The 17,539-nt window shown below is 39.4% G+C and overlaps 1 protein-coding gene across 1 annotated transcript in view; it reads right to left on the reverse strand.

The window, feature by feature from the left end:
- Positions 1-11,701: 11,701 nt before the first annotated feature.
- Positions 11,702-17,539, reverse strand: part of PLOD2 (procollagen-lysine,2-oxoglutarate 5-dioxygenase 2) — a 50,986-nt gene continuing 45,148 nt past the window's right edge. Inside the window, exons 15-20 of the mRNA XM_040074182.2 lie at positions 17,370-17,483; positions 16,897-16,962; positions 16,301-16,405; positions 14,301-14,447; positions 13,946-14,071; positions 11,702-12,887 (exon numbers count right to left, since the gene is read on the reverse strand). Of these exons, the coding sequence (XP_039930116.1) occupies positions 12,732-12,887; positions 13,946-14,071; positions 14,301-14,447; positions 16,301-16,405; positions 16,897-16,962; positions 17,370-17,483 (714 nt within the window). The 3' untranslated portion in view covers positions 11,702-12,731. The remainder of the gene's footprint in view (positions 12,888-13,945; positions 14,072-14,300; positions 14,448-16,300; positions 16,406-16,896; positions 16,963-17,369; positions 17,484-17,539) is intronic.

Raw genomic sequence — 17,539 nt, forward strand, 5'->3', positions numbered from 1 at the left:
ACAGACTGAACCGCTCTGCATCCCCAAACTTCGCACCGATGCGTCAAAAGCCTCGGCTCGCCAGCACCGCTTCGTTCTTTCCAAATTATCGGGGACTGCCAGGTCTGCATTGATCCCTGGCCAAGAATGACCTCTCAGGATAAACACAGCATGACTTACACCCAGCTGACAGCCCAGCTGTGGCTGCGCAGCGCTGCAGGATAACCAGGGCATCCAGCGGGATGCTGAAGACCAGCATGGTGGTGTTTGTGAAGCAGTGCTGACACGTGGCACGAGAGCAGCTCCATGCACCTTCCTATTTCCATCACTGCTTTCTTCGAAAAGAAAGTTGTCCTTTCCCCCTTGCCCCATCAGTCTGCTTCAATCTGACTCATTACTACCAACCACAGAAGTCCCATGGTGAGTAAAGATACTTCCTACGTTTTCCATTCTTATAGTAAAGAACATTCTTAACCCTTTGTGTGCTCCTTTAGTGCATTTAAAAGGAGCAAAACATTAAGTAAGCACCAAACAAGATAAGAATTTTTATTTTCTGGATTACTCTTTAAGGCCAGTTTAGGAATTGCCTTATTTTCCAGTTATGTTTTTTTGAGAACACTCTTCCCATTCACCAGATCTAGAAAGGAAATCCTACAGCACAAAAAGGCTCCATGTGATTCAAAACTGTAACTTTTCAGCTCACATAGGGGATGACATCAACAATCTCAAGTAAGAAAAGATTTGCAGTTGTATTCTCTGATCTGTCACACCCATAAAATCAAGAGCCAATCCAAAAAATTCAAAATGGCTTTAGTCACAAAGAAATTGCCTCTTCTAATAATGACTTCCTTTGACAATAAAGTTGCATTGAAAAAATTGAACTTTGCCAGCTGAGAACTTACGAGGTAACACAAATATTTCACTTTCTATTAGTCAGCAGCTCAAGATCTTTACCTCAAGAGCAAGTAAAGAAAATAAATTAGCAATGAATATTTATAAAGCATAATAGCCCGAGCATTTCACAGATTTAAGGTGTAAAATGTACATAATTTTTCCTTTTTGTATTTTTCTCTGAAACCTACAAACTACATAACTGGTTAATGCACTCACTGAAGTATGCCAAGTTTCCATTTAATTTTTTCTGACTTGACTGAGTAGACAAATCCATCAAATTAGAGCTGATGAAAATTGCTCTATTCACCTGTCTCTTTTTAAGAAACTCCAAGAGATGGGTCTGTGCATTTTTATTTCAATACAGTTTTAACTTCTATATTATTTTTCTGACCTGGCTTTGAAAATGTACAACTAAACATATACGTCAGCGACCACTTGAAATATTTGAATGTTTTCGTAAGGAATGAAGATATAACTAAAAAAAAAAATAGCGTTTCAATATTTGGAACAGTAAATAATTTCAAAGCAACATGATGATATTTTACTTCTGGGATGTAACAGTTATTTTCTCTTATCCAAACAATTAGCAGAAACGCTTGGAAAAGGGGTCACACCTCTCCAGGTAACCTCATATTCACCATCACAGACCATAGGGAAATGGCACATTCAACCAACATCTAGGAAAACATTAACCAAATAATTAGCCCCGTCATTTATCAACACAACCTCTGTATATTAACATTCAAATCTACAAGAGCACGAGAATCAGAGGTAGCATTTCATTAGGAGGTGAGACAGGTAGAGGAGAGCCTGAGCACAGGGCAGGGAGGTGGAGGTCTCTCTGCTGACGAGGGAAGGGAGGCGAAGCTCCCACGGCATCGCGTTGGCTGGTGTTGGCATCGCTCCTGGCTCCCGCAGTCCGGCGGATTTTGGGCTCACGCCAGAAGATATTTTTAGAAAGTAACAGAAAATCAGGGAAGAGATCCCGCACCAAACATCAGCTTGTTGGGAAAGCTCTGTCTTTCTTTGCTCTGCAGATGGAGCTGGCAGAGGGCTGTGTCGGGTGTTTGGAGCCATCCCTGCTCAGAGCCCCCTCCCGCCCCAGCCCCAGCCCGGCTGCCGGGAAGCGCTCGCAGCAATCGCGGACGCTCGCCGGGCAACTGAGGCACTCAGCCAGGGGCCATGGCCAAGGCTGCAAACTGAGACTCTGCAGCCTCTTCCCAGATTTGCTGCCAAACAGAACGAACAAATCAGCTCTTCTGAGCCACAATTTTCCCATCAAATACTTCGACGCACTTAGATGAAAGGCTGTGCGAGTGCTGCTCCATTACCAGACACTATTTCATCTTCTCCCAGGTTGTAAATTGCAACTTCCACCTAAAAATGTGGGTATGCAAGTATTATTCATGACATTTTTAGGTGCATGTGGGCAAATGCACACTGTACAAATATAACCATATTGCTCAAATCCCGTAACTGTACCTTAAGCATTATGCTGAAGTATTTTTGCAGCTTTTACTTCTGTCCTAATTTCTATTATCCAGACCCCATCCTGGTTTTTACAAGCATCTGTACAATTCAATTTCGGCTGCAGGATGGCAGAGGATAAAGGCACTACTTTTACCTACAACTTCTACTCACCAGATAAGACAAAGCCTTTTTTTCCTTCCACTGTCTCTGCTTGCTCATACTTTTATTAACTAGGTTAAATACTTTGACCTCCCCAGCAAATTACAGAAGAGAGTTTATGGAACACACAGATCGTGAAATGAAAAGGAGAAAGGTCATTTCCAAGAAAAAGCTTAAGTCAAATGTGCAGAAATTCAGCATTTTGCAGGTATGGCCCCAAAACAGATCTCACTGTTTCATTGTTCATACATTTTAATTGCCTCAAAATTATGGTTATTTAGCCTCCATTTATCAGAGTTTTAAAGATTATTCTTGTGAGCAGCCTTAAGTAAGCACCAAATAAATTAAACAATGTTCTTGTGGTATATTTATGCAATGCATACCCAAGATAGCAGAATATATTACCAGAAGCTTAGCAGACAGGAGGCTATTGTAGGATTATCCAAAACTTACTCCTAAATTATAAGCATTTTTTCATGCTGTTATTATTCTTGGTTTAAGTTTAGTGAATATGAGAGTTCTAGTAGCCTTCTGCCCCAAGTTCTCATGAAAATGAGCACAAAAAGCACCATTACATATTCAGAGGGCCTTTGAGCTTCATGTGTTATCATTTAATCAAAACATAATGCACTCCAGCTTGCAGAGGGCAGCAGTTCAGTTCATAGAGTTTTAACACACCTTCAAATAATTTCCTGCATAACAAATAAATACAAAATTGTCACTGCGCAAAGCTGTTAGTCCACTCTCTGTGCAAGTCTTTAGACAGTCCTGAGCTTACTGCTAGTCTAAAAAGGAAAGGGAAGTTCTATTTTGGCATTTGGTTTGAATATATTTATTTCTGAACTGAAGGAGGGATGAAGAGAGAGCAACTGGAGCCTGGAGAAACATGCCATGAAGAAACCATGCTTCACAGTTAAGTAGCATTTTTATTGCCAGTGGTATTGGCTGTGTTGTTGGACTGTTTTCTCCTTTCCCACACCACTCTACTACACAGAAGAACATTCATAATTCAAAACTTAGGCAGTTGGAAAACTAGATGAAAAGGAAGAATATTCTCTTTATCAAGGTTCCCTTTATACAGAGGTCTGTCCACATGCTGAACTCAAGCCAGGCGGGAACACAGAAAGAAGCTCTGTATCTACAACCAGCTTCCAGGAATCCAAGAGAAGCAGTGAAATGTTCCATAAAATGGTGAGGAAGAACTGCAGGCATCTCCGTAATCACTTTACCAGTGGACCACAGGCATGCAGGAAAACAGTGGATTCAAGAAAGAAGTTGGCACAAGGTTTGGAGAAGTGCCGTGCCTTAGCAGTGCCCTGCTTGTACCACGGGACATTGCACCGAGCAACACACGCGGGAGGCAGCACAGGAAAGGCAAAGATAATAAATTAAATTTATCTAGCAACTGTTGGCAAGGAAACAGAGAGTAAACTTAAGTTGGGAGAGAGAACGTAGGGGCTCCAATTAGTGGCCTTATGAGTAATTCTTATTGTTTCAGCTGGCCAAACGTGAGAAATGACAGCAGAGAATTCAGTCTACTGGGAATTCAGCCCCTTAGAACAGAAAACGAAACACAACAGAGGATCTGTTAACTTCTGACACGACCCATATATTTCAGTCTCCATTACTGCTTGGCAAGTGGAATGAAATAAGACATTTAATGCTATTTTTTGCATGAAGGATAGACCATGATATGCAATGTTGTCACTTGGTCACTCAACTCCACCACCTTGCACTTTTTCTAAACTCATTTCCCATGGATTAAGATTTTTACTTTGCTTGGTATACATCTACGTGGTTCCATTATTAAAGAAAAAAACCCAACAAACAAAAACAAAGCCAAAAAAACAAGCCCACAAAATTATTTCTTTCCTTTTAAAAATGAAACAGAGTCCCAAATAATTTTTCTTTAGTAGGGTTGTTTTTTAAAAAATCTGCAAGCTGCAGTAGTGAAAGGAAAACATTCTTATCATTAGCAACAAACACTCATCACTTCTTAGACATTTAAAAGAGAAAAGATAAAAATCTAGTAAAGTTTGCTGTAAGTTTTTATCATGAGCATATTTTCTGTGGAAAATATTCAGTCCAAAAGAGCTTCCTTGCCTTTGAAGTAAAGAAGCAGCACTACAATACAGCATGCTGCACATAAAATCTTCAGCTTGGAGATAAGCACATCAAAAATAAAAGAGCAAAAGCAGATGGGAATATTTATAAAATAACTATACAGAAGCAGAATTTATACTTGAGTTACTTACAATAAATACATGAGTACCCTTCTCTAAAGTTTCTTTGTGAAGCAAAATATATATATATATCATTTTATGAGACCAATTCCTTTTGCATTAGCAAGGAACTGCAGTTTTACTTTGTGCATATTTTACTCCATTATCTGCAGAAACCAAATAATTCTGTAGGGCATTTCCAGAAAAAAGAATAAGATTTGCTTACTGAAGAGCTTCTACACTTTGTCAACCAGAGTTTCTTTATATTTAAATACTCATACTATGTATTTTTACTATTTCTCTGAAAGAAATAAGTGTTCACTTCTCATTTCTATAATTCTAGTGTTTTAAATTGTTCAAGAATGGTTCCTTCAATTCCCAATTAAAAACAAGAAACAAACAACCAAGCAAATAAAAAAGGCAGAAGAAATCAACCTTGATCAGTGCCATGGAAAACCCAAAGTGTGGTATCAGCCTTCCCTCTTCCAGAGGCTTTGCTCTGTCTCAGTGCCCTGCTTGGACATCCATCAAGCCCTGGTGCTACTCTGCAATTGCCATCCTGCTCCCACGGATCCACAGGAAAAAACAACAAGGAGCTCTAGTTGGATTTCTTGATTACCAACACAGAAAAGGTTCACTTACTCCCATTCTCAAGGAAAGAGTGTCTTTAATTCCCAGCTGTAAGAGAAACCTGTCAAAAATACACCTGTCCCTATACTTGACTACTTTTTGCCTGCTAGCTTAGCAGAACTTTCCATGGAATTTTAATGCCAAGCATGAGACTGGGCAGGTGTTAGAGCTACTTGGAGCATTGCATCTGGGGGCATCTCAGCCAAGGAACCTCGACTAGGTTGGTACTTTGGCTTTATTTCTAAATACATATGTTTAAATGAAATCTCTCATTTTGGTTGTACAAAAGAAAAGACCCTTCAGGAATAAAGTCTGGAACTAGAAGTGCTTTTTAAAAAGAGTTAAAATTGTGCCAAAAAAAAAAAAAAAAAAGTCTTCAGGCTGTGGTATTTTGATGACATTCCTCAAGTGCCATCTCAGGGTTCTGGTCATAAAATGCTCCACGTAGGGAATATTTTTGTTGTCTTTATCTCCTTTGCAATATAATCTCTATATATGTTTTTTGAGCTTCTGATTCCCAGCATTTGAATGCTGCTATAGCGTTACATTAATGTTCTTTTGTTCCCTTGATACAAAAAAATAAATAAAAATGGGAACAGCCTGCCAAGAACAGATCCATTTACTTGCTCAAAAAACATTTCAAGAACACCTGCACAGGTATTTTGGAAACATACTGGAATGTCAGATTCAGCCTTTCCTGTTTGTGTAACTTCAGGTAGATTATGTCTACCTAATGATGGAAAACAGAGCATTTCCCATACCACTGTTCAAACTAAAGAACATCTCATTTTTTCTACTTTTGCTATTTGAACGACTAACACAGATCAATTAATTAATGTGAAGTTCATAATGCCCTTTTTGTCAGTAATATTTAGAGAAAAATGGGTTTGTGTTCATACTCATACACTGACGGATAATGAGATGAAGACTAAAAAGCCCTCACCAAAGACAGACCACAGCAGTGAAACACACCTGCTCCAACAGGGACAAGCTCAGGATGAAGGGCTTGCCCCTGGGATCTGAGAAACTGCTCTTGCCTGGAGCCCTCTATGTCCATCTCACCCCACTGGCTGCACAGACTACTGGAAGAAAATCAGGAAACCTCATCTGTGCTTTTTTACAGAGCATAGCTCTGTAGAGCTCTGAAGAAGCAGCTTAAAAATTTACATTTCAAGAACACTTGAGAATAAAGATCCCTTGTCTCTGTCTGCCTTGCTCCTGCCTCCATTCATGCAAAGCCATCGGCCACCCATGGTTATTTTTTGTCCCTGGAAAGCTGACATCTGGCAAACACATGAGATGTGAAGGGGGCACGGTTTGGATGGAGAGACGTGCGCTGTGTGCCTGAGTGATGGGAACACAGGCAAGGAGGCTAAGAGAACTGAAAGTTCATAGCACACGTGGCCAAAATTCTCTCGTGCAGATTAACACGTGGATGAAGTATAAGTACTGACTACTTCCTCTATTTTCAAGTAACTCTATCAAAACCCCCAGTTTACAATTCCTGATGGCATGGCAAAGACAAGCCTGTGACAGCTGGATCTAGAAATTCTACAGCAAATCACTATTTTATACACCAGGACCTATCCTACTTTACATGATACATGTTTTAAACAATGACATTGAAATGCTCCCTGGGTGAATCACAGTGTACAAAGTGATTCAGAGACGATGAGTCTCCAAATTTGGCTGTGCCAGAAGTTCATTGTTGCACTCTGTACCTGCCCACCTGGTACGTTCTCACAGCACTGCCAAAGATAAAACCAGCTTCTAGTAGCTTATACTTAATACTTTCTGCCCCAGCTTCTCATGCATTCAATTTACTTTATGCTGGACTACCTTCCTTTAGAGAGCACTTCTTACAGAAATGCCTTGATTGCACCATGTCTGTGTTAGAAGTCTCTGTGGAAAAAAGCGTGTTAACCCCCCCAAATCTTCATCTCTTATAAGCTCAGGGACTTGATAGAATTTAGGAGCTAAAACATCAGAGGAGTTAATCCTTACAAAGCACACTCCATTTTCTCTAAGCTCTTTACACACATCCTGGGGGCAGCTAAGTTGGATCAAACTCTAGCAGCAAACCCTAGATCTCTCTGGAGTCAGCGTGCTTACTGTGGGACCAGAGCAGGATGCAGCTTGCTCTCTCTGGCAAACCCTTAACAATTCTATCTCTCCACTCCTGGCTGCTACCACAAGAGGTGGAGAAAGACCTGTCATTCAAATATTAACATCACAAGTTGAACACTCACAGAAGAATGATAATGGTTATCAGTCAGCAATTTGCTTTAAGGAACTAAGATTTGAGCAGTTATTCTGCTGCTAGAGACATGGAGAAGTGGAAAACAGCAAGGCTGCAAACCTTTTCACACACTGACAGTGGATGGCTGTACATTGAGATAGACCAGTAATCCATGTCTGAGAAAGCTTAAAGCCTGAAGTGTTAGCAAAGCCCACTCTGAAGGGTAGGTCCTGATGTTTTAAAGTATTCAATATGGTAAACCATCCCATGGGCTTACATCACGGCTCACACTGATTGTCATTCCAACACAGGCTCTGAAAATGCAACGCTTTGATGCCCTGTCTACACTACAAACATTGCAGCAAGGAAGTAGCTTGTAATAAATTTATTCTGCTCCCTTCCTCCCCTCTCTGGTCCCCTCTCTCAACAGACTGCAGAAACAAAATGGTGCAGAGTCACTGGTAGTTGAGCAATTCCTTGCACAACCAAGCAAAATTCCAGGAAATAGGAGAACTCTGGTTTGAAGCCAGAAGACCAGCTCCTGACTAAGTCTGTTACTATATGACTATACATCTCCCTGGCCAACCTCAGGCACTTAGACATTCAACAACCATAAAGCACAAGTGGAGCAGGCAAGTGCAAAGGGATCAATATTCAGGAGCCAAAACACAACCAGGTTTTTTCAAGAAAGCAGTTTTCTCCACTGCCTAAGCAGCACAGCATCACCTCAAAGGCCAAAGACCCTCCTTGCTGGGCAGGCTCTGAGCTCTGCTACTTCTGCAGCTGCACTGATGCCAATACAGGCTGTAATCATGCTGACTGAAATCCTACTTTTGAACTGTTTCCATACTCTATTAAATAACTTAAGACAAACATGATTTTATCAGAGAGCTGATCTTACATTTGATCCACGTGCAAAATAATCCTGAGGGGCATTGCTTTAACATAGCCAAAACAGTTCTTGTGAAGTGAAACTTAATCCAGAAAACTCACTTTCCAGAAATAATAAGTTACTAAGAGAAAAAGATGATCCTGCACTTAACAGCCTTAGCATCATGCCAGGATGTCAACTGCTTCTCAGACCTCCTCCCGGTTAGTTTAGGATTGAAGTGCTGTAGGAACACAGCTCTGGGCAAACAGCTGTAGAAGGAAGCAATTGTGTGGGGTGAATTCTGAACTTTCACCCATTCCTTCCTCATCCTGCCTTCCCCCTAGCCCTGAAATACAATAAAAGACAGCCATCAAGTGGGATGCACGCATACAGATTTGACCCATACATCAAACAGGAAGAGAATTACATACAGAGAGAATAAAAATTTAAAAAGGTGACAAAGTGCCAAATATTTCACTGAAGAAAATCAAAGCTTCTCTTTCCATTTGTATTTAAGGTTTGGACCAAGGTTCTCCAGCACTGTTGAGCAAGAGTATCTGCTTTATTAGATTCCAAGTAACCTCTTACACTATGGTACAGAAAATATTTGGGACACCATGTTGGACAGCCACTGAAATGGCACTTCCACCACCTAGGTACAACAAAACCCTGGCAGTCACAAATTAATTACTTATTCTTACAACTCTACAGTTAACACTACTAGTGCAAATCTCATCTCCAAGAATTACCAATATCAGTTCTACAAATGTATTTCCTGAAAGCTCTGCCCTCCAATTCATAGTGTGCTGTGGAATTGAAAAAATCCCATAATTTAAAAGAAAAAAAAAAAGTAATAGTCAAGTAATTTATTTGACACCTCAGTCATAGGGGCTGCTGAAACAGCTTTCCACTCACAAAAAAAGCAGAGCAGCTTACTCTGCCATGCAAGGAAGTGAGAATTTAGGAAGGGAAGTTTCAAAAAAATACTTACTCATTCCAGAACTGAATCCACTGAAGACCCTATCAGAAATAAATCAAATAAAACTGAAGTTCTTTAAAAAGCTCACTGCAGTAGCTGAAAAGAAAAATCAAAACCATTTCTTTCAAGCAGAAAAACAAAAGCAAAACTGGTTACATGCACATGGGAGGAAAGAAGTACAAGGGTGCTTTTTAGATTTCCTGTCTCTTTAATATCTCTATCTGCTGCAAAAGAGAAGCTGCTGTGGAAGCCCTGCATTTAATTTGCATTAAGTCCATGAATAGAGCAGATGTGGGGGAAAAGTCATTATAAAGAAACAGGCATAATCAAATGGATTTCATTATTATTGCCTCACTGAAAAATATCTATATTCTTTTGGGGCTTGTCAGAGTCTTACTCCTACTCACTCACAGTAAGCATGAAACAGTAATCCTTTGGGAACAAAAAAATGAACTGACAAATAGTTATTGGAATCACTTGTTGAACAGCGATATTAAGGAAGATTAAATGTGTAAAATATGACCAAAAGCACTGAACATTTCTTAGGAGTAGAGCTGGAATAGTTCACAAATATGAAGTAAAACCCAGCTACACTGAGTATTTCTAGGCAAAAGGAGACTTCAGAAGTCTATTGCCTATATACTGCTCTCTTACTCACACCACAGTCTCTCCAAGCACTTAACAGTGAAAAGTAAAGCTAGATGAAAGCAGAACAAACAAAATACTTTACAAATGCCTCATCTGTTGCAGAGCACCCTTATGCCCCTGTACTCCTGAGGCTTCTCATACGCTGCTGGAATTTAGGTTGCTGCTGTACCTTCTATGCCCCAAAACAAACTTTGCTAAAGAGACACAAGAGCCTAAGTGCTTTTACAAGTAATGACATATAGAAAGAATCTTCTAATAGTGGCACTTCTGCTTAGTCTATGTGAGTTCATATCCTCACATTCCAACAGCACAGCAAAGCTTTCTGAACTAATTCAGGTGAGCTGTTCAAAAAAAATTTCTTTTCCTGGCATGTGTGAGTTCCCAAGAGTAAATGATAACACTTCCATACCTGTTGCTGTCCACCTGAAAGGCGTCTGCCACCCTTTGCCAAATACTTTATTGAAGGAAGAAATAAGAGACAACGTTAGTAACCCAAGCATGGCAAATACTTTTTCCCCTCCAACAAAAGTGCAGCACAGTAAACACAGAGTTACGTGTCACTAAGTGACAGACTGAACCAAGAGCTGCAAACACAAAAATTTAGCAGTAAATAAAGCCCTCAGGGTTTTCTTGTGGCAAAATATACAATTAAAAAAAAAAAAAATTTAGCCGAGGATTACATAATACATAATAAAAATAGAAGCTGTAGGGGAGAAAAAATCCTGCAGAAACTCCCCTGTGTTACAGGATTGTATTTTTGTGATTTTTTTTTCCCAAGAAATCTCCTCAAAACAATAAACTGTCTGTTAATTGATCCAATGGTAAAAAATATTATTCTGTTCTAAGTTAGCCTAAGAGAGCAAGAAAAATGCTCAGAAAAAGATGATTAGCAAAGGCTGTTTTCATTTTGAAGGCCTGAAGATTTTCTTATCTGTAAGGCAAGGCAGTAGAGAGAGACAGAGACACTGAGACAGCTGTTCCACACCAGGAAACAAAGCTGGGGCATATCAACCCCCAAATATTCACCCGGAAAGGAGAAAAGTTGACAGTGTAAAGAGAAATTAAAAGAAAGCAAATAATTTCCTGTCAAAAGGCATTCCTTTTCAAGCCAGCCCATTTTAATACGTTATTGAGGTTAACTCACTTTGATGTATTTGCTTCAGCATAACTTTAAACACAGCTACAACTCATTCCTCAAAACTGCAGAACAGGGAAATAAGCAGATGCAGTTTTTCAGTAAAAGAAAAAACTTTGGAAGTCTCTCCTAATCCTGTCAGCTGCATGTAGATTTTCTGCTTAGAAAATGTGATATAAAGCTTCTTTAAAGATACAAAGTTAAAAAGTGAAGTGTTGTTTAGATGATCAAATAGCCTCCACGTAAAAACAAACCCAGGAACCATCACTCCTGCTGGGGTCGTTCTGAAACTGTAATGCAAGGCTTGGTACACAGGCACTCACTGAAATAATTTCAGTGGCAAACAACCCAAAATCTGACACGACCATCTCCCATCTACAGATCGTTAGAAAATATTTGCCAGTAAATCAGTTTCTTTAAGTACAGTCACAAATGCAAAGAAACTACCTGATACAGTCAAGTAGCAGCTGCTCCATTAATTTAAAATTACCCTTTATTTTTTCACAAGGTTTTCCAACATCTCGTGCATTTTGGCACGATAGACTTCGAGACAGTTAGCTTCAAGTTTCTTTAAATTACAAACAGTAGATACAGTAGGAATATTTTAAACCAATTTCTTTAAAATAAATGTCAAGTTAAGACCCTTAGCTTTAAAAGAGACTGCCATCATTTCATTTTCCTGATACAAAATTCAAGTAGTTTTAAGAGTAGAAAACTGTCCCTATAAAACATCCTATTAAAATTTACCAGTTCTGAAAATAAGCATCAAATTTCCAGTATCCATTGGGTGCAACTACACATTTAGAAAAATAACTCACTTTAAACAAAGGTCACTTGCTGAAGAAAAGTAAGCTTTCAACAGGATGAGTTCTCAGAACAAATAAAACATTCTCTCTTTAGAGTAAGGATTTAATCCTTGTTCCATCTCTGCAATTATTTTTTTTTTCTTCTAAGGGTGTACATTTCAGTATTGACAATGAATTAAGAGACCAGGCCACAGAGTTGTTTTCCCTTCAGTATAAACCAGCGTATGGAATTACTGCTTACCAGAAACAACTGTAAACAAGATTCACTTGATTTTTCTTTCATTGGTTCGTACCAAATATACAGACCACCAAACTTTAGCTATGTCACTTTACTGAATGAAAACCACGATAAATTTTTCCAATGATTTTGTATTTAGTATTGCTTGGGGTTTGGGTTTTTTTTCAATGAAGAAAGGGTTCACTGTGCTTTTCCATTTTCTCTCCTTACCCACTTTTTAGGACAGCAGAATGGAAAAACAAGTAGGACATGTTTACTTTGGGACTCAAGGCTCAGAGCAGATATCAAGAAATCTTCAACAATATTAGAACATTTTCTGTTTTCCTCCTTTTAGCCCAAAGTACCTCTGCTGTGTAGTAACAGTAACTTAAAAGTTTCTTTTATCACCATCTTCCAGAAGAGATCTATAAATAAACGTTTATGTAAAGAACACTGCTGTTGAAGAGAACAAAAAAATAAAATTAAGGATCAATAAATGATACTGCAATGTATCTTGTGCCATTCAGGATAGGAAGTCCTTCGTGTAAATGTGTTAGTCTTCCTGGGTGCATGAAGCTCCATCCTTTCCTGGGAGACTCAATGGAGCAGTTGTACCTAAGGAATTTACATCCACCTCCCTGTGGTAAAAACACAAACACAATAAAACCCCAACCATTTACCTTGTGTTTTAATAAATTCTTTTTTTAATATCCATTACTTCAAATAATTTGCTACTGTTAATAGGCTGTTTTTTTTTTTCTTCTACTATCCCTTAGCAAGGTTGTTTACATGACACCAACTTTAGAGCATTAATTAACAGAGAAGCATTTGCAGTCAGATTTCCCATTTTCTTGCTTTAGTGTTCACTGAATAACAACTCATTCAAGCAACAAACCTGACAAATATCTTCAATAACTTCACTATAGACTCTACCAGAGAGAAGCAAATCGTGTTCACAGGCCTTGCTCCTGGACTGCACCCCTACCCAGGCCAGCATTTAATCAAATCTTAAATGAATTATCTGGCTGCTGATTTCAAACTGAAGGTGTGCTTTCTAAAACAGCAAATGTGGAAAGCACATTTATTGGTGTTAAAGACTGTGAATGACACAGGCTTATAAACACAACAGGTTAAATTTCTGTGTAAGTAAATTTGGATATTATTGCCGCTGGCCTGCCTAACTCCATACTCTGAGAACTGTTTTATTTGAATCAACATCAGACTAGAAAATAATTTAGCTCAGAAAAAAAACCTAAACAGATAGAAGAATTAAAAATTTTCCTTCTGTGGCTGATCTAAAAAAAAAAAAAAATTAAAAGAATTTTACTGAACAGAAGCCACTTGAGTCAACTTGGCACTATTTAAACTCTTTTGAAAAGTTGGTTTTCACTGTACAGAAATGCAGCACTTCAGAAATGCTAAAAATGGAATGACTAACATCTCCTAAGTTTTTCTTCAAACCCCTTCTCTCCCACCATCTGAAACCAGTTTGATCAATTCTGTGTGACTGCATCAACAGTTCTGGATCCTGGAATTGAGCAAATCTAGTACTAACCAAAAAACCACAAGGCATAATGTATGTCAGTTTGTGATGTGCACCTTTTCCATCTCAGCTGGGTCTCTAAGTATACGTGTTTGAGCTTCAGAAATAATATTAGATACTCAAAGGACAACATTTTTTAAGTCAATGACTTACCTGAAAGTCCTCTCCTACTTTGTTGAGGGCGATGTTGATCGTGAAGGTAGAGGAGTCATGGTGAGGTCTGAGCGACCGTTGTCTGTCAGGGCTGTATTTGACAACAAAGTTCAGCAGAGCATAGCCCTGCAACAAAATACACAGTCAGACTTCAAGCTGCGAACTGCCGAGTCACACAGGATTCTTGGGATTTTGTTTAAAGTTTAGTTAAAATCAAAAATCAACAACATTCATCTTTAACCACTGCTACGTCACAAATAAACCCCCCCAACCAAACCAAAGAGGTATATTCACTAAAACACTTAAATTTAGTCACACCGTGGAGTATTTATCTGCAAAAGCTTCTAACCCATACCTTGGTATAATAGCCAGCAAAGACTTTTAGTGTTACGGGGGCAATGAACTCTCGTATGAAATGCAGCCATTCATTATCCAGTCCTATTTGCTTCATATGAATGTCATCGGTTGGGACATTTTCATAACCTCCAGAAATGCGGCTGTCCTAGTGAAAACACCACAAATAGCTTGGAAACAGGAATGTGGAATGTTTCTGACATTCCAACAAACACTTATTTGAAATCTGCAGAATCACAGAACTGCAACAAAGCAATGTTTCAGCGGGTGTCTGTACAGCAATTCCACAGCTAAATGTCAAGGAAAAAAGTGTGCTGAGATATCAATGAGCAAAAATTGGTAGTTTTCATAGGATGAGTCAATATTTGGCTGTATTGTCTATAAATAAAAGGGCTTCTTGGGATAATAAGTTTTATTTACTGAGCTGCAGATGCAACTGAAATTCTATCAGATCAAGAGACTACAGGCCTCAACTTGACAGGGTAATAAATGTTGAAATAATTTGAAGATAAAAGTATGCTAAAATTCTTTCCAGAGGCTCCTACCTAGACTACAAAATTATAGTTTCTCATGATACATTTGTGAGTAAGAGAAACATTCCTCTAATTTCAGTGGTAGTTAATAAATGCCTTTAATTTAGTTAAAAAATTCTTGTGGTAGTTAATAAATTCTTGAGTACATTGACACAATAACTCATAACATTTGCAGGTAACTCCTTAGGGGGACAAATCTGACAAATTAGTACTTAAGAGGTAAAAGAGTAAAACTTGTCTGAACAGCTACCCAGAATCAGCCTCGGCTGTCAGGTACCTGCTACAGAGCTGCACCACTGTTAGTGTCTAATTTGCTAATTCCAAGTCTGCATCGGGTTTATGTGGCACAGCCTGGGTAGCAGAGGGGTCGCAGGGATGGCCTTTGTGAGAAGCTACTGGAAACCTGTCCTGTGGAGCCAATGCCAGCCACTGCAAAACACACCTGCCACTGGCCAAGGCTGAGCCCAGCAGGGACAGTGACAGCACCTCCGTGGTGGCAGTGCCTTTAAGAACAGGGGGAAAAAACAGTGCAACAGAAATTGCAGCTAGAGAGGAGACAGAGGATATGTGAGAGGACAGCCTGCAGACAGCAGGGCAAGGGAAGAAGGGCAGGAGCTGCTCCAGGCACTGGAGCTGAGGTTCCCCTGCAGCCCCTGGTGCAGCCCATGGAGAGGCAGCCGTGCCCCTGCAGCCCCTGGAGGTCCATGGGGGAGCGGAGATCCACCTGCAGGAGGCCACAGCAGAGCAGGGGGATGCCCAAAGGAGGCTGTGACCCCATGGAAGCCAGTGCTGGAGCAGGGTCCTGGCAGCAGAGAGCTGCCCATGCTGCAGCAGTCTCTTCCTGAAGGACTGCACCCCGTGGAAGGGACTCACTGGAGCAGAGGAAGGATGTAAGGAGCCCTCCCCTGAGGAGGCAGAAAGTGTGATGACCCCAATCTTCCATTTTCCCATCCCTGTGTGCTGCTAGGGAGGAGGCGGTATAGAAAATGGGGAGTAAATTTAAGCCTGGTAGGACAAGAGAAGTGGGGGGAAGGTGTTTTAAAGATGTTGTTTCATTGCTCATTCAATTACCAATTGAACCAGAGTAGAAAGTAAACTAATTTCCTCAAACTGAGTCTGTTTTGCCTGTGGTGGCAATTGAATGATCTCCCCCTGTCCTTATCTCTTAAGTCAAACTCTTTTTTTCACTTTCTCCTGTCCATTTGAGGGCAGTGATAGAGTGACTTTGGTGGGTGCCTGGCATCCAGCCAGGGTCAGCACACCACAACATTAATTGATGACTGGCTCTAAATCTACTGAAGAAGCAGCTACATGGTAGACTAAACTAAGCACTTCATACCACAAAGCAGATGTTTCAGACCACTGGCAATTGTTGGGATGTTTGTTTGTTGCAGTACACTGTGACTTACTATCATAAAAGTAGTTAAGACCACTCATTAAGATTATGTTTATATAGGCTGACACTTACTTGGTGTTTTCCACCAGACCATTGCCCAAAATGTTCCATTTCTTCTACTAATTCATCACAGGCAGTGTCAGAAAATATGGGAAACCAAAACACATCTGGACATGGCTACAAAAACAAAGAAACCCAAACAATTAAAAAACTTGATCCTCAAGCACATTCTCACAAAAGCAAAAACTATGCGCTACATTCTAAGCCCTGACCCAGCACTAAGGTTGTGTCAGTGCACCCACATCTTCTGTATCTTATGGCTCTAAATAACAACATTGGTGTTCCACATTACAGCTTAAAATGGGAAAAGAGCTTAAAACCTAACATTGTTGACACACAAACAATTTATCCCAGTTTTTTAGAGAGGCAATGTTCATTAAATCATTGTCCCTAATTGTCACAACAGATCATCCAACACAAGTGCTCTGTCCAGACCAGTTGCATAAAAGCAAGCAGCCTATATCAAATGGCAAAAATTCAGTTCTGATCCAAAAGACCAAAAAACTGTTTAGTCACAGAACAAAAGGGCACTTGCATGGAAATATTTACTGCATGCCAATTTATTATCAGTCAGTCCCACAGATTTTTAAAAAGCTACTTATACTCACCTGTTCTACTATGTTATCAGTGAAGATCTTTGAATAGTTTGGATTTATGTAAGTTTCCTTCCAGTCCTGAAAAAAACATGATTTAAAAACATTACAACAGAACAACGACATTTATAAGTGATAAAAAAGAATTTATACTCTATTCATTTGCTCTACTGAAAGCACTGGAAACAATTAAAAAAAAAATCTTATTCTCACAAAAAAATATGGTTCCCATCATGTCAAAAATCATGAAACCTGTTACCTCAGAGCCATATCTCCAATTTCATGCTCTGGTCACTGGCTGGCTTACTGATATGATATATTGTCATTTGCTTAGATGGGTGAGAACACCTTTTAGCATATAATCAATATTTAGCACACAGTAAACAGAAGTTTTCCATATAAAGCCTTTAAATTTCAAGTCCTTTATAATATATAAATTTATACTTTTTTGAAATGACAAAACATTTTAGCAATAATTAGATGCATACCACAGGATTCTCAAATATCTGCCAGAGGTCATTGTTGTAGTGGGAGGTATTGTAATTGGCCGTAGAAAGAAGTCTTCCAAATTCATGTCTGTTGGTAATGTACATGAAAACACCCTACACCAATTAGAGAAAGCATCATTAGCAAAACTGTCCATCTTAGCAGTTTTAAA

Source organism: Hirundo rustica, chromosome 10, assembly GCF_015227805.2.
Source record: "Hirundo rustica isolate bHirRus1 chromosome 10, bHirRus1.pri.v3, whole genome shotgun sequence".
NCBI lineage: Eukaryota > Metazoa > Chordata > Aves > Passeriformes > Hirundinidae > Hirundo > Hirundo rustica.